The 25,893-nt window shown below is 43.9% G+C and overlaps 1 protein-coding gene and 1 long non-coding RNA gene across 5 annotated transcripts; one reads left to right on the forward strand and one right to left on the reverse strand.

The window, feature by feature from the left end:
- On the reverse strand, positions 1–17,587 carry RIOK3 (RIO kinase 3). 4 transcript variants are annotated; one of them, XM_070421277.1, is made up of 13 exons: positions 17,408–17,585; positions 12,571–12,686; positions 11,853–11,998; positions 11,653–11,760; positions 11,373–11,482; positions 10,096–10,239; positions 9,372–9,499; positions 6,333–6,530; positions 5,580–5,739; positions 4,218–4,298; positions 4,040–4,129; positions 2,932–3,039; positions 1–1,591 (listed from the first exon to the last, which is right to left on the reverse strand). In XM_070421277.1, the coding sequence occupies exons 1-13, from the start codon at positions 17,468–17,470 to the stop codon at positions 1,484–1,486; spliced, it is 1,560 nt and encodes a 519-aa protein (XP_070277378.1). In that variant the 5' UTR covers positions 17,471–17,585; the 3' UTR covers positions 1–1,483. The 4 variants fall into 4 exon arrangements, with proteins under 4 accessions (XP_070277378.1, XP_070277380.1, XP_070277379.1 ...); XM_070421279.1 differs by lacking the exon at positions 17,408–17,585 and adding an exon at positions 17,142–17,187; XM_070421278.1 differs by lacking the exon at positions 2,932–3,039 and having other exon boundaries at positions 17,408–17,587.
- LOC139014261 (uncharacterized) lies at positions 17,191–25,330 on the forward strand. Its single transcript, XR_011472219.1, has 2 exons — positions 17,191–18,419; positions 25,027–25,330. It is a non-coding gene; the product is annotated as an uncharacterized lncRNA (long non-coding RNA).
- Positions 25,331–25,893: the final 563 nt, after the last annotated feature.

The raw sequence follows: 25,893 nt of genomic DNA on the forward strand, positions 1-25,893 counted from the left end.
TTCTAAAATGATTTCTTCATTTTTAATTTCTTAAAAAGCATGTTCACAGCACACTCCAAGAATGCTATACAGCAACGGTGTGCTGCTCTTAGTCAAACAGAGTATGTCAGAAAACAAAACAAATTTTAAATGGTTAATGGTTTTTTAAAAATAGGTCTTTGAAATTTCTGTAAAACCAATAATCACCAGTCATTGAAATCTGTTTCATAGTAGTAAACACTTAAGAAATGTAATAAGTATTGACCCCAAATCACACTTCTCTTAAAAGGTATACAACAGAAACAAAAATAAGTATTTTTCGAGAAAGAACATATTTGGCATTTTAAAATAATGTCAAAGGAGGAACTTTCAAGTGTAAGTAATGTTTAGACTTTTACTTTCAGTGACCAGGGTCTCTACTGGTTCCAACCTGAAATCAGCAATAGGAGGAATGATTACATTATAGTTAATGAACTTCAGTCTAACAAAGCCAGTGCAGTGCGTGCTTTATTTAAAAAGTGGCATCCGGCCAGTCTAAAAATTATTAAAAGTGAGGTCAGAGAGTTCAATCAGTAGGTTAACTTGGTATCCAACTTGTTTCAAACTTAGTGTTCATCATTTGACTTACTATATTTCTCTCAAAAGGAATCAGTAAGTACAGAGTTTCAGTGATATGGAAACTGAACTTTGACAAACAGGGTTAAATTTTAGCATCCCACCTTCCCAGATAGCTTACATTTTCCTTATAAATGCAGAGCAGCTGCACCATGCATCACACTCTATCCCTTTCACCCAAATGTAGAAATGCTGAAAGTTAATTTTTAAAAATTTGGGTGGTTAAGTTCTTATATATTTGTCTTTCAGAAACCTACAATCCTTTTCTTGGATATGAACGTGAAAAAGAACTCAATTCATATTCACGACGTACCAATAAAAAGTATTTTGCTTATGTCTATTTCCATCAGCCATTTTGAAACCAGATTTCCATTTAAAACACCTACTAAAAGAAGATATTTTCCTTTAGAATCATGGTCACAATCTGGAAAAAGAACTGAGAAGGACGAATGTCAGGCCAATAAAATATTCAAGGAAAGATGAGACTCAAAGCAGGGATGTATCAGAGCAAGTAGGTGGCAATAAAGGCCTCCCTTGTAAACATCTGGCCTTTCCTCCCATATCTGAAAACGTTACCCACGTTTTAAAAAATTCTCATCAAAACATTTTACACCACGAATCCTGTAAAATCCAGTCGATTTCAACTAGATAACCTGTAGCTGTTAAAGAATTATATTATCCTGTTCATAAGATGAGAGGTAGTGACATTTTATTCTCTCAATGCCGAGCTAAAAATTCCACATGTCTGGCATTAGGGCTACCAGGGGAAAAGCACAGAAGCACCATTGTACACTCCTCGTGTTGGTATCTCAAGTTGCCCGTAACTTCGTTTGGCATTGGCAGCTGGCAGTCGCCGCTGGGTCGCCACTGAGAGCCGCGGGTATCGGTGCTATGCGTCGCGTGGGACTGGAGGACCTTCGTCGTCTTTCAAAAATGAAGCAGCTTTCCTTCCATTCTTCTGAACGTGATCTTCATTCATTTTCTCCAAAGCTTCTATCTACAAAATTAATATTTAACATTCAATCCACTTGTCAACCCTACTTCACTGAAACCACACTTCAGATTGAGCCAGTGTTTACTCAGTTAAAATGAGGTCACTCCTGCCCGACCTGTGTGGCTCAGAGGTTGAGCGTGAGGCCATGAACCAGGAGGTCACGATTCGATTCCTGGTCAGGGCACATTGTCAGGTTGGGGGAGGTTGGGGCTCAATCCCCAGTGTGGGGTGTGCAGGAGGCAGCCGAGCAATGATTCTCATCATTGATGTTTCTAGCTCTCCTCCCTTCCTCTCTGAAATCAAAAATATATTTAAAAAAACAACAACCAGGTCACTCCTAACAATGCTGGCCTTCGATCAGACTTACGTATTAGTGTGTCATATACATATATGATAGCATGACATACACATATGTTTTTACTTGATTATATTACCAGGATCAAAATTGAGTTATCAAGTCAGCAACTAGAACCAAGCGATGTCTTCCTGTGTGCTCCCTCAAGCGTGCAGGGCAGGAAAGGGTTTTCCAGCAACCACAGTAACACCTGCTCAGCAACTGTACTGAGCGAGACGCTAGACTTGCCATCTTTCTAGAACTTCTCTGACCTTAGACTCCATAATAATCATTCTCTGCTCTGGTATATTGTTGGGAATAATTAGCTGCCATTTCACTTTTTAGTTTTTGTTCCAATTCTGAGAGACCTTCTCTGAAAGAGATTTTTTTTTAATGGTTTTATCGATCCATGTTGTAATGACTGGGTATTTCTAAGGATGGTCACTGCTAACTTTCTATATTAAAAGCAGGGACCAGCCCTAACCGGTTTGGCTCAGTGGATAGAGCGTCGGCCGGCGGACTGAAGGGTCCCAGGTTCGATTCCGGTCAAGGCCATGTACCTTGGCTGCAGGCACATCCCCAGTGGTGGGTGTGCAGGAGGCGGCTGGTCGATGTTTCTCGTTCATCAATGTTTCTAACTCTCTATCTCTCCCTTCCTCTCTGTAAAAAATCAATCAAACATACTAAAAAAAAAAAAAAGCAGGGACCACGTATTACTAATTTTTGTATCACCCAGCATGTTTACCACTTAACTTCGTAAAATAGGGGAAATCCAGTGTATGGGAAATGTGTTATTTTCCATCTCCATCAAACCGTGAACTCCTGGAAGAATGTTTTTGTTATGTTTATCTTAGGTTTAAGCCTGGAAAGGACCAAAACTATCTCCAGAAAAGACAAATCTCAAATTCATTTTAGTTTTGAGGGGAGGGAGGATAAAATTCACTCTGGGTTTCAGTATCTGCTATATTCAGTCTCCATTACCAGCAGAGAGAACAGCAGCTCAGCTTACCTCAGCCAAGAAATCAGCTTCATTGTCTGCTGAGATGTTTAAACCTGACACAGCATTAAAGAGCTCTCGTTCATTAAGGGCTTCCTTCACTCCGCCTTTCTGGAAAAACTAGTGAAGAAATATAAGGAAGTCAGTAATTAGCAGTAATGAGTAATTCTCTTAAGAACAGGGAAGGCACGCTTGCAGGCACCTGTGAGCTCCCCCATTTCAGGCTAGCTGTGTTCAGGCTCTTCTTGTTCTCAGTCCTGACACACCCACTGTCTGCCAAGTTAAGTTTGTCACACTCTATAGCTGGGTTAAGTGTGCACCTTCTAAAGCTGTAAAAATGAGTGCTTTATAAAAATGTTTGCAGACTCAAAACATTCACTAAATCCCATGAATTAAAATGGTCAAGACACATAAGTTATTCAGAAAGAGCGTTACCATCTGGGTCTGTTGCTAACAATTTCCTGTAGAAACAGCAAACAAATGTGACCCGACTCTGAGCACCGAGGTTTACCTTCCCTCAGGTCTCCTCTGCCTCACAGGCGTGTGCCTCGGACGTCACGCAGACCAGCTCATTTCAGTGGCGCTCACGCTGCCAGGAGGCCTGCAGGCTGCCAGCTGCAGCCTCTCCACACTGCATGTACTAAGTGTCTACTGGAATGTTCAAATATTTGGAGCCAAAATAAAAACTTCCTCTATTGCCAATTTAATTCAGTGGCCCAAATGTGAGGCATGCAATCAATTCTTGCTGAAAATAAAATCTGACAAATTGATCTTTATATCTTTATCTTGAAGGCAGCCAGTAACCAAACCCTTCATGTTCTAAGAATATCTTGCTTATCTTAGGAGTGAGAAAACTACATGAATCTCTTACATCCCATTACAAAAACTGTATTAGTGGGGGTTTTTTAAATATATTGTTATTGATTTCAGAGAGGAAGGGAGAGGGAGAGAGAGAGATTGATTGGCTGCCTCCTGCACGCCCCCTACTGGGGATTGAGCCCGAAGCCAGGTATGTGCCCTTGACCAGAATTGAACTCGGGACCCTTCAGTCCACAGGCCGACACTCTATCCACTGAGCCAAACCAGCCAGGGCAAAAACCGTATTAGTTTACATGCCTACCTGTGAGACATTCCTACAGTCACGGAACAAGAACTCCAGGCCGTGAGGATGGGTCGGTTCTACAGACTGACTGACATCGATCAACCAAACCTATTTAAATACAGAGCATACAGTGACTGACCTTCACTAAGTTACATCAAGTAATTTAATGTGAACATTAACGGAATATGCTCCTCACCTTTCCAGCATGCCACAGCATGTTATATTCACTGAGGTCGGCATGCACGAGCGTGCATTCATTATATAACTGCTGCATCAGCTGTGAGGAGGCAAGGCCGACATTTAGGAAAAGAAATCATTCCAATTCACTGCCACAGCTAAAATGTCTACGCTCACCCACAGTAACCAGGAAGGTCAAGACAAGGTTAAAGACCTGGACCGAGCTTTCCTTTTTTAAGGCAGGCTGTGACACAGTGAGACAACAGCGGGGATGACTGACACTCCTCCTCCTCGTCCACCTGATGACAATGAGGCCAGGAGGCCACGGGGCACACCTGGATCCCACAGGAGTAAGAGAGCGGCCACGGGCATGGCCACCACTCAGGAGACCAGGCTTACCCTTCACAAAAGGGCAAAGGGCTCCCTGAGTCCGCTAAGGGATGTACACAACTCCACGGCTAAAAAATACTTCCTGCCAGACACAGTAGGAGAAATTTCCTTAGGAATCCCGTGGTGTTATGTTCAGAATCGTGGTGAGCCCTAGCCTTACCGTAGCAATCAGTGTTAATGCTTTGTTTCCCAGCCTTAATAGAATTCACGTAGAAAAGTACAGGATTACTTCATCTCTTCCCCAGCTACCCCACCACCAAAAAAGAAGCCAAAAAGGAATTTCATTTTCCTTTGGATGTTGTCCTCTTGGAGGCAGAGAAAGTTGGATTATCTCCCTAGCTGGGTCTTAAAAAATTACGTTTGTATTCACATCAACTGCTGACTGGCACTGGAGCGCCAGGTAGAGACTGTAAAAAGCTCACGTTTCTCCACTATTCAGTTACAATAGAGAAAAATCACAATATTGGGAGCATTTTCTTATGCTAGAAGGACCTCAGACTGAATGCAGCTGCTGTCCCGAAGCAGGAAGAGCTTCCGTAAGTTCCTGATACGTCCTTGCAACCCTAACGCCTGCTGAGTGGAGATGCACTCCCTCCATCTTTAGTTCCCAGCTGCACTTCCTTATGAGTCCAAATCTTCTGCCCCAGATTCCCAACTAGAAAGGCAATTTTTTCGCACTTAGAGCAGTATCATTCAAGAAGACATGAAAACCAAGCAGGCACTACATCAAACTTAATGAAGTTTTAACAGCTTCATGCCTCCATGTCACTGATGCTCACAACGAGCCTTCACTTGCTTCATTCGTCTATTTTCTAAACTGACTCAACACACACACAGTGGTATAAACACACCTCTTCAATGTGAACATTCCTTCACAAACTTCAGTGTGGCCTTATTCTATCACCATAAAATAGGACTACTTTTGGAAACTTTCAGAGTTAGAAGAAATATTTTTAGAAGCGGGTGTGACTGCTCTGGAGGGCACACGTACGTGGAGAGTTTGGTGGTAGGCTGCTTCCATTTCTTCGCTACTGAGCTTCACTTCTTTCAATTTAGGAGCTGGAACCTGATCATGGCCAATGAAAGACATAACTAAAATGTGTTTCTTGAGCAGCACAACTGCTGGGCAAGGAATTCCAGCTTTCTGCATTCTGTACAGAAAGAAACAATTAAGAAGGTAAAGATCAGGAGAGAATGTTTTACTTAAAGAACATCTAACAAGGCCCTGCAATGAGCTGGGATAACGCACATGGAGGGACAGACTGGTGAGAGATGATCCCAGGGCCCGGGCAGAGGTGGGACAGGAGCTGTGGGAACACACACATCAGGAAGGCTAGGAGGCCAGGCAAATGGGCGTCAGCCCAATAGGCAGGTGGGGACATGCTGGTCTCAGGAGAGAAGCAGCTTGTGGAAGTGCAGGGAGGTGTTCAGAGCACAGTCCACTGGGAGAATGTATGTGAACCAGCACAGCTGGAAGCTGAATCGGAGGAAGGCCATGTGGCTCCGGGCGACAGAGACAGGCTCCGCATCACAAAAGGACTTTGAATTCCACACTAAAGACTACAGGGCGGCAGCAGCATTTTAAGAAAGGCAGAGGTGAGAGCTCAGCCGTACAGGAGATTGGAGGCCAGCAATGCCTCTTGGGACATGATTCTATCCTCAGAAGTGCTGCTGAGGTGAAGAGCTTTGCAGCTAACAGAAAGGCAACTACTCAAGCTGACTTCCAGCTTCCGGGTCTCTTTACCTGGTGAGGTTGTGCATTTCCTTTTCTGCCCACATTCGGATGATCTTACGTGGATTTAGTTTACTGAAGCGATCTTTAAACCTGAAATCATCTTTAATGTATTTGTCACGGTTCTTAAACTCATTAAGGGTTGTTTTAAATACCTTGATGGCACATTCTGTAGGTATAAATTTACTACATTCCTTTTCATCTTCCATGCTAAGTGGAAGGAAAAAAATTAAGTCAGTATAAATTGCCAGCTCACAAGTAAACCAATTGCAAAATAAAGATGTCAAACAGGGTTGGGTCCACCTTCTCTGACCATGACTGGCAATAACCTTGCTCTGCTCTCTCTTTCTTATCCCATACTGCAAGTCTCACTCACATACTGGGTATTCTATTATGTAATTATCTTTATTGACAATAACAATTATTGCTGTAATGTTCTCTTGGTTATACTGTAAGTTCTTTGAGAGTAGAAAACATGTCACACGTATTCTCTAAAAAACCCAGCACAAGTTACTACAGTGGGGCCTTGACTTACAAGTTTAATTCGTTCCGAGACCCAGCTCGTTAAGGAGCTCGTTAAGGAGCTAGTTAACTCAAATTACTCTGTCAACTCAAAGCAAAAAATCAGCCAAGAGAGACAGCTGGTATCTCCGGACACTCGTAAGTCAAGGCCCCACTGTATTCAATTAATTGTTGATTACAAGGCCAACCTGAGAGTAATAGAAACCAGGACAGCTTTGTAGTGGGCAGAACCCTAGGATGGCTCCCAATTTCCCAGCCCCACCAAGGGGACTACCCTTGGATAATCCCCTCCCTTGAGGGCGGGTGGCACAGCCACTCCCTCCATTAGCTCACATTGTACGGCAAAGGATGACACTGCACTAAGACGCAGGCTTAGCTGACTGAAGGGGAAGACGTGACCTACTTACTACGCGGAAGGGCTACACGGCCAGGAGCTGCAGGGCCTCTGGAAGCTGAGGGCAGCCTCGCCTGACAGCCAACAAGCAGAGACCCAGTCCTGCAGCTGCAAGGAGCTGCCTGTGCCAAGGGAACAGGACCCACGCGGCAGAAGGGAGCCAGGCCAGGCCCTCCTGAACTTCTGATCAACTAAAACTAGGAGATAATATGTGGGGGTTGTTTTTAAGCTGCTAAGCCTGTGATTTGTTATGTAGCACAGAAAACTAACAAACTTTTAAAAGCATTCAACTCTCACTTGGAGAGAACCAAATACTCTCTAGTTTTACTAACTATAAGCACAATAAAACCTTGATATAATGGACTAATTTGGGCAACAGGGTGTCCAAGCCAAAAGTCTGTTATATAATGAAGTAGGTTTTCCAAATGTGTGCATAGTCTGTGCCCCAGCAATTTCAGTGTTAGGAATTTAGCTTAAGGATATATTGGCAAAAGCACACCATGGTAGATTTACAAGGATATTCCTATATGTTCACACAGTGGAATGTACTAACACAGAAATGGGCGATGTAAGCCAGTAATATAGAAGGATCTCAGATATATTACTGAAAAGCTAAGGTTCTGAACGTCGAGTATAATCTCTTTTATAGTAACCAAATAAGAAATAGATGCATAAAAATTTCTGGAAGATTTGAGTAAAAATTGTTAATAGTGGTTTTAGAGAAGAGATCTGTGGGGCGAGAGTAGGTAAAATGAAGGACACTTTTCAGTTTAATTCTTTCTGTAAAGTTTTCATTTCCACCACAGGCAATCTTTCATTTTAAATAATTTGTGCCATTAGGTTATTATCTTCCTGGTCTTAGGATACCCTCAAATTAAATTTGGAAAGAGGGAGGGGAACAAAGTTTAAAGTAAGGAAGAAATAAATGTTTACTAAGATGAACATATTCCAGGTATTGTCAGGTATGACCCTCACTTATCCCCACAAAATCCTATGAGGCAAGGGTCAACTTATGAGGTGCAGTAACTTGCTCCAGATCACATAACTTGAAAAACATTCATTTTTATCCTTCCTTTTGGAACTTAACAGTGTAATTCAATTTACGATTATATGTATATATTTCATCTAGAAAGGGAGATTAAATAGTTGAGAAAACCTGCCCTGGTAGGTAGCTCAGTTGGTTCACCAAGTTTCTGGGTTCGATCCTCAGTCAGAGAACTTACAAGAATCAACCAATAAATGCATCAATAAGTGCAACAACAAATCAATGACTCATGTCTCTCTTCTCTCTTTCTCTCTTTTCCCCCATCCCCTTCCTCTCTCTAAAATCAATAAATAAAATTTAAAAAAGAAAACCTAAGGTGAGGACTTGACCAACAATTGTTTGAATCCCCTAAGTACACAGAACTAACTTTCTAAACCTAAAACAACAAGAATAATTTCTGTCATCTATTTTGACATTTTGTTTGTAAACAATGTTAAAGTAAAGAGGTAGCCGAGCTAGTAAGTCTTGCTGTGACTTCCATGGTAAGTAACCAGATGATTTCATAGTCCTGGCACGTTTTTTAAACAGGCTCCACTTTCAAAAAACTTCCTCATGCAGTTCTTGACTCATCTAAGCCCTTGTAACAGAAGGGAAGTGGGGAAGATCTAAACAGCATAAGATCTCTAAAAGACGTTTCTTCAACAATGTAAGCATTACTTAAAGCTGGTATTTCTTAAAGTAAGGATCCGAACTACACGGGAGGCATCAGTGACTGACGAAGCATGTCCCCTCCGATCTGGTACCCAAAGGCCCCACAATGGAAAACCAGGGTTTTGAGACAAACCCAGGTACAAATTTTGTTCTGCTACTTATAGCTGCCTATATGATACAATAAAGTAGAAAGTATATTCATGAAAAAGAGTAAAGGAGTTTACACAAAATTTATGGTTACCTCTGGATGCTGGGATTAAGATTAAGGTGATTGTTTTCCTTTCTACAATCTCATAGTGTCTAAATTTTCTATGGTAACACTTTTTAAATGAATCTGCTTTCCATGTGATGTGAACTTTGATTCTGTGTAAATCCGTTCACACTGGGAAGAAGGAGCTACGCTTTGTTGCCATGATGGTGCCGTATTTTGCTCACTCACCTCCCTCCATAGGCATGAAAGACAACAGATTCCTTCCCTGTGCTGATGCAGCCAGTGATGGTCTCCAACATTCCCGAGTTGACCATTTTATACATAAGTAAGCGTGTCTTAGGATCAACTGCTTTTTCCTACAAGAGACACGGCACAAAGAATAAAAATGTTCACCTCATAACATTATCTGAGCCGTTGCTAATAACAAACATTCAAAATATATATCTTTTTTAAAAACTTGTAACAGGCTCTTAAGATTAGCAATCAAGGTACAATTCATCCCTTTAACTTTAATTCTAATGTCTTTGAAAATTAATATCTAAAAGAATCATCAGAATTCAGACATTAGCTTAGTCAAAATCATATTTTATCTCCAAAGTTTAAACAATTCCCCCAGTGTACTTACCATTAGTTTGTTTTTCTAAAGGTTTAAAAATTACTTTATTCTCAAGATGTTAGACACTGTCTTCGTCAATGTAAAACATTAGAGACTTATAAATTATTACAAATATGTCATAATTTCTTTAGACTCTTAGAATATTAGTATGCAATGTAAACTATACAGTTCAAATTATGACCACTAAACTGTAGGTTTTAAATAAGTGATTAATAACCATTACATTAAAGCTGAAAAGTCTAATAAGCAAAGCTACTGGGTTTATTTACATCTTAGATTTGAAAAGCCAATCTTGTGAAAAAAATACCAAACAGAAAAAAATTTAAGATTACTTACTGCAGTAGAGTGTTCTTTTTTCTCGTGGAGGCGGGCACTTCGACGTTCTTCTGAGTAGGCATGTTGTTTTAAAGCATTGAAAACATGGTTTGATAGTTTTAAATCCATTCCAATTCCATCTCCTACCTGAAACCCAGGTGCAAACTGCCAAAAAGAAGCATTAGCATCTGAATACTTTAAACAGGTTACCTACTCCATAGACAGGCTGTGAAAGCAGAGCGCATTGGCATTAGAGAGGAAATACAAGGACTCACTAATAGACCCAGCAGAGCGGAGAGGGGGCTGTTTCAGAAACTGCAGCAAGGAAGAGGTTTTTCCTGTCCTATGCACCGAAGATATCCACTCACATCTGAAATCACTGCAGCGTTTCTTTGTACCTTGCTTTTACATCAGCAAAGGACACAGTACATTTTAAAGACTACACCAAATCTAACCAAAGAAATATAATTTCATCATCAGTTATTTCTGAGGAGTGGGTAGTACAGCAAGCTCTGCCCACTCCATGACAATTATGTTCGAGAGCTGCAGTGTTCCATATAGCAGCCACTAGCCACATGTGGGTATGTAAAGTTAAGCTAAAATAAAAAATTGAGTTCCTCAATTACAATACCCAAATCTCAGTTCTCAAATATGGCTGATATTAGCACAGATATAAAACATTTCTACTGTCACAAGTGCTACTGGACAAGGTTGTTCTAGAGTCAGATCTGGACTGTTTCTGGAATTTAATAATATGTTTATGTAACAAGTATTTGTGTCCTCAAGTCTAAATGTTTTATATTCACCAAATTTTTATGAAAGAGGAAAAATGCTATTTTTCCCCTTTTTTAAAAAAAAATTACATTTTATTTCTGATTTTTCAGGGGTAGTTCAGGCATAAGCTAAAACTTGTAAAAAGTATTGAAGGGGATAGTAGACAGTATTTTTCTCTCTTCTTGTTATTCCCCAGTCACCACTGTTATCTGTTCTTGGGTAGGGGTGCTATTTTATGAAAAATAATGTGCTGAAAATAAATGTTACTTTCCTAAGACAACTTCTAATTTTAGAATTAATATAAATCAAACTATTTTTCTTAATATTGTAGAATTTAATTGTGGCACATTATATTCTTATTAGTGGCTGAGGGTTTTCATGATACTGCCATATTATAATTTAAAACTTCTTTAGAAAGGATGAAGAGTATTTTTAGAAATTTAAGATGGGTATTTAGAATCCCATGTTTTTAACTTAGTAACATTCTAGTAACATTCTCAGAGATAACACTTTCTGTAACTTACATGCTCCATTCTGGCTGTATTCTTTCTCCCACAGACTACTTCATCATGTTTGGTGGTGATGTCTTTTCCTTTTCCAATAAAACCCTTTTTGGGAGTAGGAACTGGTTTTGCTAAAGACAAGTATATAAAAATAGCAAAAACTAAATTGCTGAATTCAATATTGTCTGAAAAGATATCTGAATCTAATAGTAAATTACCAAATGCTTTTCAAAGATAAAGTATAAGGATTCATGGGAAAACTTAGTGTTCCTATGGCCCCATCAAATAAAAGCCTTGATACCTGGTCTATATGGATCATCACGAGTATCCTGCCAGTCAACCTCATCTTCAGAGCTATCACTGTCTTCATAGGGATGCACTTTTCGATAATTCTCAAAGGAAATGGAAACTTAAAAGGCAAAAATAGTTGAAAACTTATTTAGGAGTACTTTATAAGCATTTCTACCATCCAACGCAGTTGTCACAATGAGGTCATAGTACCTTTGCTATCGCCATTGAATTTTTTTTCTTCACGCCTAAGCTGTGCATCGTATTCTCTGTCAAATTCCATCTGTAGCATCTGAGCCAGCATTAGGTCGCTGGAAGTATCAGTGTTTTCTCCAGTAAGAAATGGTCCTTCAGCAACACTATTCAAAATAAGGCAATATAAACTAACATACCGTGCTTCTGTAAACAGATGCTATCAATTATGAGAGTAGGATGTGCTTTTTCACTGTTAAAAACTGTACTAAAACTTTACCGAAGCACCTCTCCTGCCCAGGCACCCTCTGATTAGTGCAGGAACCTGTGAGAGCACCAACTAGGATGGAGAAAGCTGTGAGAGAAAGCTAGGGGTCTATATGAAATCCACACCAAGACCCAGAATTCATTGTTCTTATCAAAGGAGAGAGAGCATCTATAAAAAAATAAGCTACAGGCACTGGATTAAAATATTATTTGATCATTTGGAGACCATCTGGTTCAACTGTTGCAATAACTAAACCAGAGAAATGGAGGGATTTGCCCAAAATAATACTGAAAAGTCGTCAGAGTCCGGACCGAAACTCAAACATCAGTGGACTCCCAGGATGGTGCTCTTTCTACTGCATTGCTTTTGTAAATGTATTTCTTAATCCTTTGTGATGACAATCACTAATCAAATCCTAAAACCTTGTTATAATCTGCCAGACAAAATTGATTCTTTCTAAATTTTACTTACTCAACTTTAGGAAAAGCAGCAGCTTCTTCTTCTAATTCCAACTCTTTAGCCAACTGCTCACTCATGACATCAGCCAAAGAACAGGATATTGTCTTTTGAGGAGTAGCCCATGGACACTATAAAAAATTTTTAAAAAGGACAATTCAATTCATAATAATGAAATTAAAAGACCTCCCAAACTTGGAAATAAGGTTAGCTTTTGGGAATTAAACTAGTTGAATCAACTCAAAGTAAAAATACCTCCCAGCTCAAATCGGTAGTATGTCCTTTTTAGTTGAAGGGAAAAGGCTATCACAGCATCACCCCACCAGCCAATGAGTTCATGTAACACCCCTTGTTCCACATCCATGCTGACTCACAAGCAACCTTCTGCTGATAACCGGGCTTCCCAGGTAGAATCTCTTATGGGAACAGTCTACGAACTGCACAATTCAAGTCTGCAACACCACCACCACAGCCAAGCGATATTCTGAGACAGGTGGCTAGTCAGTCAGCCTTCCTCAGTGACATCACTGTCTCAGCCCTCTTGACATACAAAACGTAGGTAAACTTCACAATTCATTTCTGAGGGGCAAGCTTTACTTAGCAACAGTGAACGATTACATTTGAAAGCCCAGGGATTAGGACCACCATTACTGAAGACAATGTCTAACTCTCTTGAACTCGCCCAGCTCCCCTTCCAAGATTCTCCCCCAGATACCAAAGCCATCTCCTGTAAGCACCTCCAACCAATCTTTCTGCTGCCAGCCCTGCTTGTTGCCAGGCAGCCACCACAACAGTGGTTCCCCCTCTAAAATGCAGATTTGACTGCTCCAGTTTCCTTACTTAAAGCTCTTTCATTGTTTTAATGTTTCCCACGGCCTTTAGCGTAAAGTCCAGACTCATTCCTTAACTAGTACTGAGTGTCTAATTTAGAAGCAGCACATGATGTTTTAGCCAGACAAACTGTTCATCACATTTAGCCAGTAAAAGACCTCTAGCTGGCCTAAGGGCCTGGCGTGACTCTGAGGACAGCTGGGCCACTGACCCTTGTTCAGGTTCCACAACACTGAGGTTCAGAAATCCACTTGGTTCAGGCTGCCAGGGTGGAGCACTTCAGGGTGATAAATGACAACTATGCCTAAGTGAATCAGAGCCCAGCTTTATCCAGCCTCCTCCCAAGAGGAGGAGAGGCGCCCAGCTCTCAGCACACCTGCACTAGCCCCCAGCAGAGCTGACCGAGAACACAGACGGCTTCCTCAAGGGCTGGGGTGACTCTCCTGGAAGGGTTCTGGGTCTAGAATCTTGAAGCTCTGTAATCTGGAGAACATAGCTCATCTTTTGGCCACATGACTCTGCTGACTTCTTAAACCAGTGGTTCTCAACCTTCCTAATGCCACAACCCTCATGTTGTGGTGACCCCCAACCATAAAATTATTTTCGTTGCTACTTCATAACTGTCATTTTGCTACTGTTATGAATTGTAATGTAAATATCTGATATGCAGGATGTATTTTCATTGTTACAAATTGAACATAATTAAAGCATAGTGATTAATCACAAAAACAATATGTAATTATTATATGTGTTTTCCGATGGTCTTAGGCGACCCCTGTGAAAGGGTCGTTCGACCGCCAAAGGGGTCGTCGGCGACCCACAGGTTGAGAACCGCTGTCTTAAACCCTCTAGGGTAGAAGACTAAATGTTGCCTAGGAATGTTCGGTCTGATCAGTTTCAAAGTACAGGTTCCAAGAGGTAAATGACCGTATTCTCTAACTCAGAATTGTCAATTGTCAATCACATTTGCAATGACTATTAGTAAAATAAAAATTCACTATATTTTAGTCACTGACTAAATATATATAACGTCTAGATGAAAGTCACCATTGAGCAGCTGCAATAGCATCCCTATTTTATAGATTTAGAAACAGAGACACAGAAAGGTTTTTTGTAGATGGAAGTGCTGCACCTAGGATTGCGCTCACAGCATGGTGCCACACTGCTCCCCTCATCATCTTGTCTTGGGACATGAGACGCAAACTGCTGTACCGCCTGCAGTCTAAATGCGAATTCCTCAGCAGTCAGTGTCCTTCAAAACCTGGCCTAGTTTAACTTTCCAGTCTCGTTACCCGATGCTCAAGCAACACTTGACCACATGCCCTTCCACACCTTCACATGCTCTTCTCTCTGATGCCTTTTCCTCCCATTTCCCCCAATTAAATCACCCTCCTCCTCCAGGCCCTCAGCTTCCATCCTCTGGTTCCCATCCCGCTGTGTCCTCTGGGAGCAGCACCAATCACTGCCCTGGCGTTACTGCATCAACCACAACACAACAGGAGCCTTGGAAGGCCGGTGTCTCCATTCTCAGAGCCCAGCACAGGGCTTCACCGTCAGGCACCCAGCACTGACTGAGTAAGTGCCCACAGGAAACCCTGGAGCTCGTCCATCCACTGCCACGTGGTCCCGGGGCTCTAGAGGCCTGGTGCTATTCCAGGTCCTTTTTCCATCTCGAAGGTGTTTCTAGTCTTTTGTCAACATCAAGTAATTCCAATAACACGTGAAATTAGCCGACAATTCCTTAGAAGAGGCATAAATGACAGGCTTACTATGTCATTTATGAAGTAGGCAGAGATTTACCTACTTCTAACATAGACGGAATCAGAAAGGGAGAGCTCAGTGGGCACCAGACACCCAGCCCACTCCCACTGCTCTTGCTCTCAGAGCCTCGGACTCCAGAGGTCTCCTTCCCGTACCTCTGCTGACAGCTCAGCTGGGCTGCCTTCCTTGGGTGAGGGCAAATAAGTAGACTTCCGAAAGGCTGCCAACCCCCATACTTGGATCAAATCCAAACTCTTCAAATCAGTAGTCAAAAGTCCTCCATAAAAATGTGTAAGCTGACAATCCACCACACAGGCACAAGGGGTTTACCACCTCAAGGGGGGCTTAGAAAATTTACCCGGGGCCCCTCCTAGGAATGGTACCATGGACTGTATGTAGGGGAATCCTCTTGTCATCATCTTGCAACTCTCCAGTAAATCAGACACTCTTTGTACTTAGGCAAACTTTATTTAATGCTAGAATAATAATAAATCTAAGACGCCCTCCTAATCTCTATCTTTGCTGTCCAACATCATTTCCCACTATTCCCTTCATCTATACAAATTCCCTGTTGCATCAAGACAGGAAGCCCCACAGTCCTTTCCAGTCCGCTATCTGCTCTCAATGACACCAGGCCCATAACCAGCTCCCTGATTCCTTCTGTCCTGTTTGCTGAAGAACCCGAGACCCACCAGGCTCTCCTCCCCTCGGAATCGGCCACCACTCGGCTCTGCTCAGAGTGGGGTCTTCACTGCTGCCACACTCCCACCTGCCTGATGGGGACATCACCCTTTCCCGCCCATCTCCTAAAGACGACCCCCTGCGCCCGAGCTAGTGTGGCTCCGTGGATAGAGCACTGGCCTGTGCACTGAAGGGTCCTGGGTTCAATTCTGGTCAAGGGCACATACCCGGGTTGCCGGCTGGATCCCCAGTAGGGGGTGTTTCTCTCTCCCTTCCTCTCTGAAATCAATAAAAATATATTTAAAAGAAAAAAAAAAGATGATCCCTAGCTGCCCTCCCACTTTTCTTTGTTTAAAATTCTACTGCAGACAGATACAGGGAGAGAATCAAGCACAATAAAAAAGAGCAAACATGAAGTGGGCACACAACAAAAATCCAGTCCTCAACTCAAAGCAAATGGAGAGAACCCTAAGCCACAGGAAGATCCCTCATCTCCCCAAGCAGCTCCAGCCGTGGGCAAACTACGGCCCGTGGGCCGGATCCGGCCCATTTGAAATGAATAAAACTAAAAAAAAAAAAAAAAAGACCGTACCCTTTTATGTAATGATGTTTACTTTGAATTTATATTAGTTCACACAAACACTCCATCCATGCTTTTGTCCCGGCCCTCCGGTCCAGTTTAAGAACCCATTGTGGCCCTCGAGTCAAAAAGTTTGCCCAGCCCTGAGCTAGACACACACTCTAGGCCAGCGGTTCTCAACCTGTGGGTCGCGACCCCTTTGGCGGTCAATGACACTTTCACAGGGGTCGCCTGAGACCATCCTGCATATCAGATATTTACATGACGATTCATAACAGTAGCAACATTACAGTTATGAAGTAGCCACGGAAATAATTTTATGGTTGGGTCACAACATGAGGAACTGTATTTAAAGGGCCAGAAGGTTGAGAACCACTGTTTTACACGAAAAAAATGTTCTGTGTTGGTATATAAAGAACAATTATTAAGCTAAAATAGTTGGATTCCTTCCTAACTTTAGTTTGAGGAACACAAATCCCAACGGAAGCATTCTTACTTTCCAGCAAGCCCTCAACAAGTGACAGTCTTTTCTAGGGAAAGCATGACAAGCAGCAGCCTGAGACCCAGGAGCCAAAGGTGGACTCAGCCGCCGGAGGAAAAGCTGAATCAGATGTTAGAGCCCAGGGCTGAGTCCCCCTCGGGGTCCGCCTGGGCGGCCAGGGGTCTGGGCTCATCCTTTCCCCCCCGAGCGCACGAAGCTGCCGCGGAGGGTGCCCCCCGCCCCGGCTGTTACCTTTCCGCCGGTTCCGGTGTGACTGGGCTGACTCACTGCGCCCAGAAAAACAAGTCCGAGCGGGCCGTCAGCGAACGTCACGTCTGCAGGCGGGCCCCGCCCACAAGTGCGCGTTTTGGGGCGCAAGGAGCTCCCGGAGAAAGACCTCGAGTCTGGCAGCCGCGCCGTCCCCGCCCCTCCCTCCCGGGCGCCCGCCGCCCTCTCCGGGCCTTCCCAGGACCGGCTCCGGGGACCAGGGCGGTGCGACGGCCCCGAGCGCCACTCACCTTGTTGGGTCCCCAGGCCGCTGCCGGCCCGGGTTCCGGCGATGACACTCCGACCAGATCCATGCGGGGAAGAGCCAGCCGCGAGCACAGGAGCGATGGCGGGGCCGGAGGCGGGGCCTGGGCGACGGGGAGCCGGGGCCGGGCCGGGCCGAAGTGGCGGTGACAGATGGCGGCGGGCGCCGCCGCGTCCGGAACTAGACCTCCTCGCTTCCGCCCTCTCCACGGGGCCGTCGCATCCGATTGGCCAGCGCCCCGGGCTCCGCTTGGAGTCGCTCCGCCCGCCCCGAGGCCGCACTTCCGGCCGCCGCTCGGCGCTGGGGCTTCCTCCCTGCGCGGGGCCGTCCGTCCGCGGGAACTGTCACCAGGACCGGGCGGCGGGGACTGGCAGTAACGGGCGGACGGAGCTCTGTGGCTCAGGACCCCCCGGTGCAGCCTGGACGGAGGGGCCGGGAGGCAGTGGCCGGTTGGACACCGGGAGCCCGAGGAGGACACCGGCTCTTGTTAATGCACTTGGTCATTGGAGGCGGCACGGGCACGGAAATTGGTAAAATGTGTTAGGAAACACTGACCGTAAACGGGGCGCCTAGTAACGACCGTGACTCGGCGTTTGTAGGGACGTTCTCATAAAGGGACCGGGTGGGGGTAGCCAGGCATTACAGTTCGCCGCTGAGCCGTGCGCCGTGCAAGGTCCTGTGCGCTCGCCAGGCCTCAGGATGCTCCGAGGGAACCCTGCCGTTTATCCCAAGGTTCCCAACGGGGAAACCGGGCCGAGGGCGGTGAAGCAGTGCGCCCGGTCGGACAGCAGTGAGGAGCGACCGGACAGGCTGGCTCTCCCGGCTCTCCCGGCTCTCCCGGCTCTCACCGGCTCTCACCGGCGGACCTCCCTACAACCCGCATCTCAGCCCTGAAACAGCCCCGCAGCCAGCGCTGAGCCAGGATCCAGGCCTGACATCCCTGGGCCCTGACCTTGTGATTTCCAGCAGCTACAGTCCTTGCCTCCCTCCCATTCCAGGTCAGAACAGTTCTGAATCTTCCAAACTCCAAACTAAAAGAAGGCAAAACTATCTATAATAATAAAAGCATAATATGCTAATTAGACTGGACAGCCAAACGACCTTCCAGACATCCTTCCGGATGAAACGGCAGCAGGGGCCAAGGCGGAGTGGTTAGGGGCGATCAGGCAAGCAGAGTGGTTAGGGGTGACGAGGCAGGCAGGCAGGTAGGCCAGCAGTTGGGAGTCAGCGGTTCCGAATTGTTCTGGATTGCGAGCGGGATGTCTGACTGCTGGTTTAGGCCGGATCCCGGATTGCCAGAGAGTGCAGGCGGGGCTGAGCGACCCCCCACCCCCACCAACCCCGTGCACCGGGCCTCTAGTAGCTGTATAATAGGATACAGACTTGTGCTTGGCAAATGTTGCCTATATTTGTGAATGTATGTGGGAATTGTGTTCCCTCTTAGTGTTTAAAGGATAAAAATTAGTGTTCAAAGGTATAGTTGAGGACAAGTGGTTGTAACCAGAAATCAAATGGACCTCTCACATCTGGATAAGAAAGGAACAGGAGAGAGGATTAACCAAGAGAAGTTATTGTTTGTTTTGTGTATTTTTTGCCATATGTATTTTTAACTTAATTTTCGACTACAGTTGTCATACGATATTACATTAAAGTACAACGTAGTGATTAGACATTTACATACCTTATGAAGTGATTCCCCTGATAATTCTAGTACCATCTGACACCAGACCTAGTGATTACAATTCTAGAGGCTCGGTGCACAAAATTCATGCACTGGGAGGGTCCCTAACGGCTGCCAGCTGCCCGCCAGGGCCTCCCTCCCTTCCCCCGGCCAGCCCCACCCCCTGATCGAACTCCCAGGCAACTCCTGGTCGAGGGGACAATTTGCATACTACGCTTTTATTATATAGGATTAATGACTATGCCATACTTTACACCCTGTGACTGTTTTTATAACTGGCAACTTGCACTTGGAGCCTCCAAGTACAAATTGTAAACGAGCCAAGAGTTTCTAAAGGTTACTAGAGTGGAATGTTATAGATGTGAGTTAGTTAGGTTCATATGGGACTTGGCAGTCCTGAATTCTATGTAAATCATGGCTATTTTTAAATAACAGATATCTTGTTTTGCTTCCTTTATGGCACAATATGTTTTTAATGTGATGGTTTTTATTGAGGTGTACTTTAAATTCAATGTGTACAGATCTTTAAGGGTTCAGCTTGATGGACAAGATGTAGGACATTTCTATCACCCAAATAGTTCTTTGTGCCCCTCCCAGGAACATCACTTTTTAAACATGAGTTTTCAGTAGCACTGGAATTGAAAAGAATGGCACAATATTTTTAAAAATTGTTATGTTGCTCTAACTGTAAAGGATAAATAAAAAGATAATCTGTCTATCTATCTACCTATATCTATATATAGAGAGAGAGGAAATATGCAAATTAGGCCGGGATGCCATAACGGGTCACGACCGACAGGAGGAGGTTACTCATGCAGGTGAGGCCAGGAGCGCAGATGGATACAGAGAGAGGGCGGCCAGCCTGCAGCCTCTGAAGCTGAGCGCAGGCCCAGAGAGGAAATGGGCCCACCTCCCACAGAAGCAGCGCGGCTCCTTCCCGCCTCCCACGCAATAGGCACGGGTCCCTTCCGGCTCCCGTGGGCACTGGCGGCTCGCTTCCACCTCCCGTGGAAGCCGCTCGGCTCCCGTGGAAGCAGCGGGGCTCTTGGCGGCGTGCTGCAGTTTCCACCCGCTCCCGCGGAAGCAGCGGGCGGCTACTGTGCACGATATCGTGCGATGGGCTACTAGTCTATAATAATAAAAGGGTAATTGCTGGGGTCCAATCCCAGCGGGTCCAGGGGTCCCCAAAGGTGTGGACGGAGTCGGCGAAGAAGGAATGACACGAAGACAGCCTTCAGTTGATCAGCAGCCTAGTCAGGATTTCCAGCCAAAGTTCTGGTCGGAGCTCTGGTTAGGAACTGATGAGGTTCTGATGTTTATTGTCTTGTTACATTCGTATTTATACCAGCCGATTTTAATCCTGTCAATTTCTATGACAAAGGTTAGGGCATTTCTTATCTCCATTCCAGGGAGTAAAGATTATGTAGCTTAACTACCTGCCTGGCACTTAATTAAGGGGTTGTATCCCCTCCCTAACCTCAGGGAAAGATCCCCACCTGGGGAAACAACCTTTCTCAGAGAGGTGACCTTGGTTAAAACACATGGCGCTAAAGGGAGCAAACATATTAAGAACAGTATGCTATATATGCCAGGTCCATTGAAACATATGCTGTGCAGATGTTTCTTTCCTGCAGCGACTGTGTCAAGCAGCAAGGATGGACCAGCTTCCGGCAGGTAATATGCTAATTAGACCGGACATCTTCCAGATGTCATTCCAGATGTCCTTCCTGACAAAGCCAGGGCCGGAGGCCATCCCGGGTCCCAGGTGCCTGCGGGCAGCAGGAGGAGGGAAGCAGCCCTGGTCCTGGGTGCCTGCTGGGGGCTGGAGGAGGGAAGGCTTTCTCTTGCACAAATTTTCATGCATCGGGCCTCTAGTATTTTAATAAAATATATGCTCCCTGGCCAGTTTGGCTCAGTGGATAGAGCATCGGCCTGCGGACTGAAGGGTCCCGGGTTCAATTCTGGCCAAAGGCACATGCCCAGGTTGCAGGCTTGATCTCCAGTAGGGGGCATGCAGGGGGTGGCTGATCAATGATTTTCTCATCATGTTTCTCTCTCCCTCTCCCTTATTCTCTGAAATCAATAAAGATAATGGTATATTAAAAATAAATAAATGAATGAATAAATAAAATATATGTATTTGGTTCCACCTATATGAGGAAAGTCTTAGAAAATAGAATGGTGGTGCCAGGGGCTGGGGGAAGTGGGGCAAGAATTGGATATAGGCTTTCTGTTAGTGAGATACTAAATACTATCGACTTTATACATAGCAGTGTGCATATAGTTAACCCTATTGTGCTGTACAATATAGTGTGGTAAATTATTTGTTATTTTTAATACAATCTCTCTATATAAAACCCTAAGCGACCAGTTGACTGTTTGACTAGTCATTATGACGCACACTGACCACCAGTGGGTAGATGCTCAACACAGGAGCTGCCCCCTGGTGGTCAGTGTGCTCCCACTGGGAGTGCTGCTTAGCTGACCAAAGGGCACCAGACACTGGGCTCATTGCTGGCAAGCGCAGCTGTGGTGCCGCAAGCCTCTTTCGCCTCCGTGGCAGCGCTACTGAGCAGCAGCTGTGACAGGTGCAGTGGGGCTGGGATGAGCCGGAGCGGCAAGGCGCCCTGCCTGGGCTCGGGCTCCTCCCCCTGGCCTGCCAATTGGGGCACTATTACATCCTCGGGGGATGTCGGACTGCAAGTGGGTGCAGGCCAGGCTGAGGGGCCCCACTGGTGCACGAATCCATGCACCGGGCCTCTAGTAAAATATAACTTTGAATATGTAAATATGTCTGAGTAGATTTCATTTGGTTTGCTTGGGATTTGTTGTCCCTACTGTATCTGAGGATTCATGCCTTACATTAGTTCTGGGGGGAAAATGTCTCTCACATTCTCAATATCCTCTTTTTATGGAACTAATATTAAATGACCTTATTCTATCTTTTATGACACTTAATACTTTTTCATATTTTCCATATCTTTGTCTCTGTACTGTGTGCTTTTTATTGAAGTCAAACATTCATACCAGAAAAACAAAGTAATAAGTGTACAACTAAAGTGAATATTTGCAAACTGAGGACATCTTGGAACCAGCATCCATATCAGGAAAGAGACTAGTACCAGCACTCCAGAAATAATGCCCTCCTCCAGTTACAGCGACCTTCAAGGGAAGTCCATGTCCTCTTTACCTTAGTTTTGAAGTAGCTGGTATCTATGGGATGTTTTTGTTAGGGGCTCTGTTGTTGTTGTTTTTTAATAGCAGTTTTGTTGAGATATAATTCACACACTCTGTAACTCAGTACAATTCAATGATTTTTAGTATAGTCACTAAATTGTGCAATCCTCGAGACAATCAGTTTTAGAACATTTTCATCACTCTATAAAGAAACCCATGCCCGTTAGCAATCACTCTCCATTCCCCTTGCCCTCTCCTCCCAGCCCCAGGAAACCACTATTCTATCCTCTGTCTCTAGATTTGCCTATTCTAGGTATTTCATATAAATGGAATCATACAACATGTGGTTTTTGTTACTGGCTTCTTTCACATGGCATTTGAGTTAACTTTTGTATATGGTATAAGATAGAGGTCCAACTTTAGTGGAGATCAGCAGTCTCAGCACCATTTGTGGAAAAGTGCTATTCTTTGCTCGTCAGATTGTCTTGACACCCTGGTCAAAAATCAATTGGTCATAAATGTGAGGGTTCACTTCTGGGCCTCACTTCTACTCCATTGACCTGTGGCGTTTCCCTCCACTAGCACTACACTGTTTTGACTGCCATGGCATTGTAATAATCTTTGAACTTAAGAAGTATGAGTCATCTAAGTTTGTTCTTCTTTTTTTTTTTTTTTAATATATTTTTTATTGATTTTTTACAGAGAGGAAGGGAGAGAGATAGAGAGTTAGAAACATCGATGAGAGAGAAACATCAATCAGCTGCCTCCTGCGCATCTCCTACTGGGGATGTGCCCGCAACCCAGGTACATGCCCTTGACTGGAATTGAACCTGGGACCCTTCAGTCCGAAGGCCGATGCTCTATCCACTGAGCCAAACCAGTTTTGGCTAAGTTTGTTCTTCTTATTTTGGCTCTTATTGGTCTCTTGAATTTCCATATGAGTTTTAGGATTAGCTTGTTGATTTTTTTTAAAAATATATTTTATTGATTTTTTTTTTTTTTTTTTTTTTTTTTTTTTTTTTTTTTTAGAGACCGAGAGAGAGGAAGGGAGAAGGAGAGAGAGATAGAAACATCAACAATGAGAGAGAAACATCATCAATCAGCTGCCTCCTGCATGCCCTGACAGGGGATCGAGCCCACAACCCAGGCATGTGCCCTGACTGGGAATCGAACCAATGGCCTCTTGGTTCCTGGCTCGATTCTCCGCTGCTGGGCTACACCAGCTGGGCCTATTCCTGGTTTAAAGAAAAACAATTTTTTTTAATCATGGAAGGGTGTCACATTTTGTCACGTGCCTTATCTGTTTCTATTGAGATGATGATGTGGTTTTGTCCTTTGTTTTATTGATATGGTGTATTACATGAATTGATTTTTGGATGTTAAAGCAACCCTGCATTCCTGGGTAAATCACCCTTGGTCAGGTGTCTGGTTTTTTTTTAGTTTAAACCTGCTTTATCCCCCCTCCTTCCCCATCATATATATGTGTGTATGTGTATATATTTATTTATATCCGAATTCCACTCACTAGTGTTTTGTTGAGGATTTTTGTATTTATGTTAATAAAAGTATTGATTTTTTAAATCTGTTTTGAAGACGAGCTTAGGGAGTTTCAAAAAGTATACAGCTGTTTCTGCCATATTTTGAAAATCCCCCATGTTTGCTGTCAAAAGATCATTATTAAAATAGATTTGTAAGGGAAAAAACTCACAAGGTATTTTTTAATGCAAGCTCCTCTTCTTTTAAAAATGTTTTTATTGATTTTTAGGGAGAGAGAGGTAGAAACATTGATAAAAGGGAAACATTGATAGGCTGCCTCTTGCATATCCCCTCCTGTGGACCGAGCCCACACCCAGGGCATGTGCCTTCTTGACCAGGAATCGAACCGTGACCTGGTTCATAGGTCAGTGCTCAACCACTGAGCCACTGAGCTGGCTGGGAAGGTCCTCTTTTTCATTCAACAAACATTTACTGAGCACTTACGGATTCATTATAAAAAATAAATTAACTATTCTTTGGACACAAACACCTCAACTAACAGTATAAGTAGTTAAATATTTTTTTAAAATATTTTTATTGATTTCAGAGAGGAAGGGAGAGGGAGAGCCAGATAGAAACATCCATGCTGAGAGAGAATCATTGATTGGCTGCTTCCTGCACACCACCAACTGGGGATCGAGCCTGCAACCTGGGCATGTGCCCCTGACTGGAATCGAACCTGGGACCCTTCAGTCCACAGGTTGATGCTCTGTCCGCTGAGCCAAACCGGCCAGGGCTAAGTGTTCAATCTTTTCATGTGTATAGGATATCTGCTTCAATCTCTTCTATAGTAGCTTATTGTTTGTCAGTGTAAGACCTGATGATTTTATTTTGATTCAGTCTTAGTTTAGTTTGTTTTGTGTAACAAAATAATATAGCTTGGGGAAAATCAATACCTCTGGCAAGATTTGCAGCACCTTTGCTACAAATGTTACCTTCTGCTTACAAGGTTCTTAACTGTGCTGGCTGTTTTTTGCTTGTTAAGCAAATTCTGCCAAACAAAATAAGTGAAGCAATAACCAGGGAATAATAAGGCCTGAATTGAATATGTTTATCTACTAAAAGAACTCAGGGAATCTCAGGAAATCAAATGAAACATTGGTTTCAATCAAATTCTATTGGGCAAAAATTTTCTTTATACGGACAATTTAGCTCTGAAATAGGTTTTCTAAAATAATGTCAAGAGAAAATAACTTGTTCGTTTATGTTAGGTCGGAGAGAGCCAGGATCAGATACATACAGACATGGGATGAGACAATGGACTTCCTCTGGAATTTCTCACAGATCTGGGATTTCTCACAGGTCAACGTGCCAGACACAGATGGCTCCTTCTCCCTGAATACCTTGCTGACCCCCCTGCAGCTGAAGCCTCCTCAACTGAATACCTCAGCTCATGTCCCCGCCCCTCACCCAATCGCAGTATAAAAAAAGCGCCCCCCTCCATGTTGGCGTGAATCCTGTCTTTGGGGGTACGTGGGTCTCCCGGGGACGCAGAATAAACTTTCCTTTCCTTTCTTTTCTGATTCACTGGACTCTATTTCTTGCGCCGCCTCCTGAGCCACCTAACCTAACAGTTTATTTGTCTTTTCTGTAGAGACAGTACGTCCGGTGTTTGCTATGGTTTGACACACAGTGTTAACCAGGGAATAGAATAAAAGGAGAGAAGGTTTCCGGTGTGTGTGGTGTTTCTAAAACCCTGTGTGTCTCTGCTGACAAAGCCCATCACCTTGTTCCCTGTGTGGTCACTACTGCTGACCAGGAGCCCGCGGGGCCGATTCCCAGCCTAGAAACTAGGAGCAGGGCTCTGTTTGAAGACGCACTTTGGAAGAATTTCTTATGTAAATCTCACCACAAATCTCCCGCTCAGCCCGTCTTCTTTTTAAAAATATTTATCGTTGTTAGTGTTTTGTGTGTTGTTTACAAAAGTAACATAGACTCAACGTAGAAAATTGGGAAAATTCAGTAAACCACCAACATTTTAGTCCCACCAGATAGAGACAGCTCTGAACATCTTTCTTTATTTCTTATTTATTTTATATTTTTGTTGATCTTCTCCAGAGGATTTGTTTCCCATTGAG

This window comes from Myotis yumanensis, unplaced genomic scaffold (assembly GCF_028538775.1).
Source record: "Myotis yumanensis isolate MYYU_CA2020_CCGP unplaced genomic scaffold, mMyoYum1.0.hap1 SCAF_7, whole genome shotgun sequence".
In the NCBI taxonomy this organism is placed as follows: Eukaryota; Metazoa; Chordata; class Mammalia; order Chiroptera; family Vespertilionidae; genus Myotis; species Myotis yumanensis.

Coding starts and splice junctions, on each gene's coding strand:
- RIOK3 (XM_070421277.1), bottom strand. CDS start 17,470: ATGGATCTGGTCGGAGTGTCATCGCCGGAACCCGGGCCGGCAGCGGCC. Junction 9,500..10,095: donor AAAAAGAACACTCTACTGCA/GTAAGTAATCTT, acceptor TGTCTCTTGTAG/GAAAAAGCAGTTGATCCTAA. Junction 3,040..4,039: donor ACTGTAGGAATGTCTCACAG/GTAGGCATGTAA, acceptor TTTCTTCACTAG/TTTTTCCAGAAAGGCGGAGT.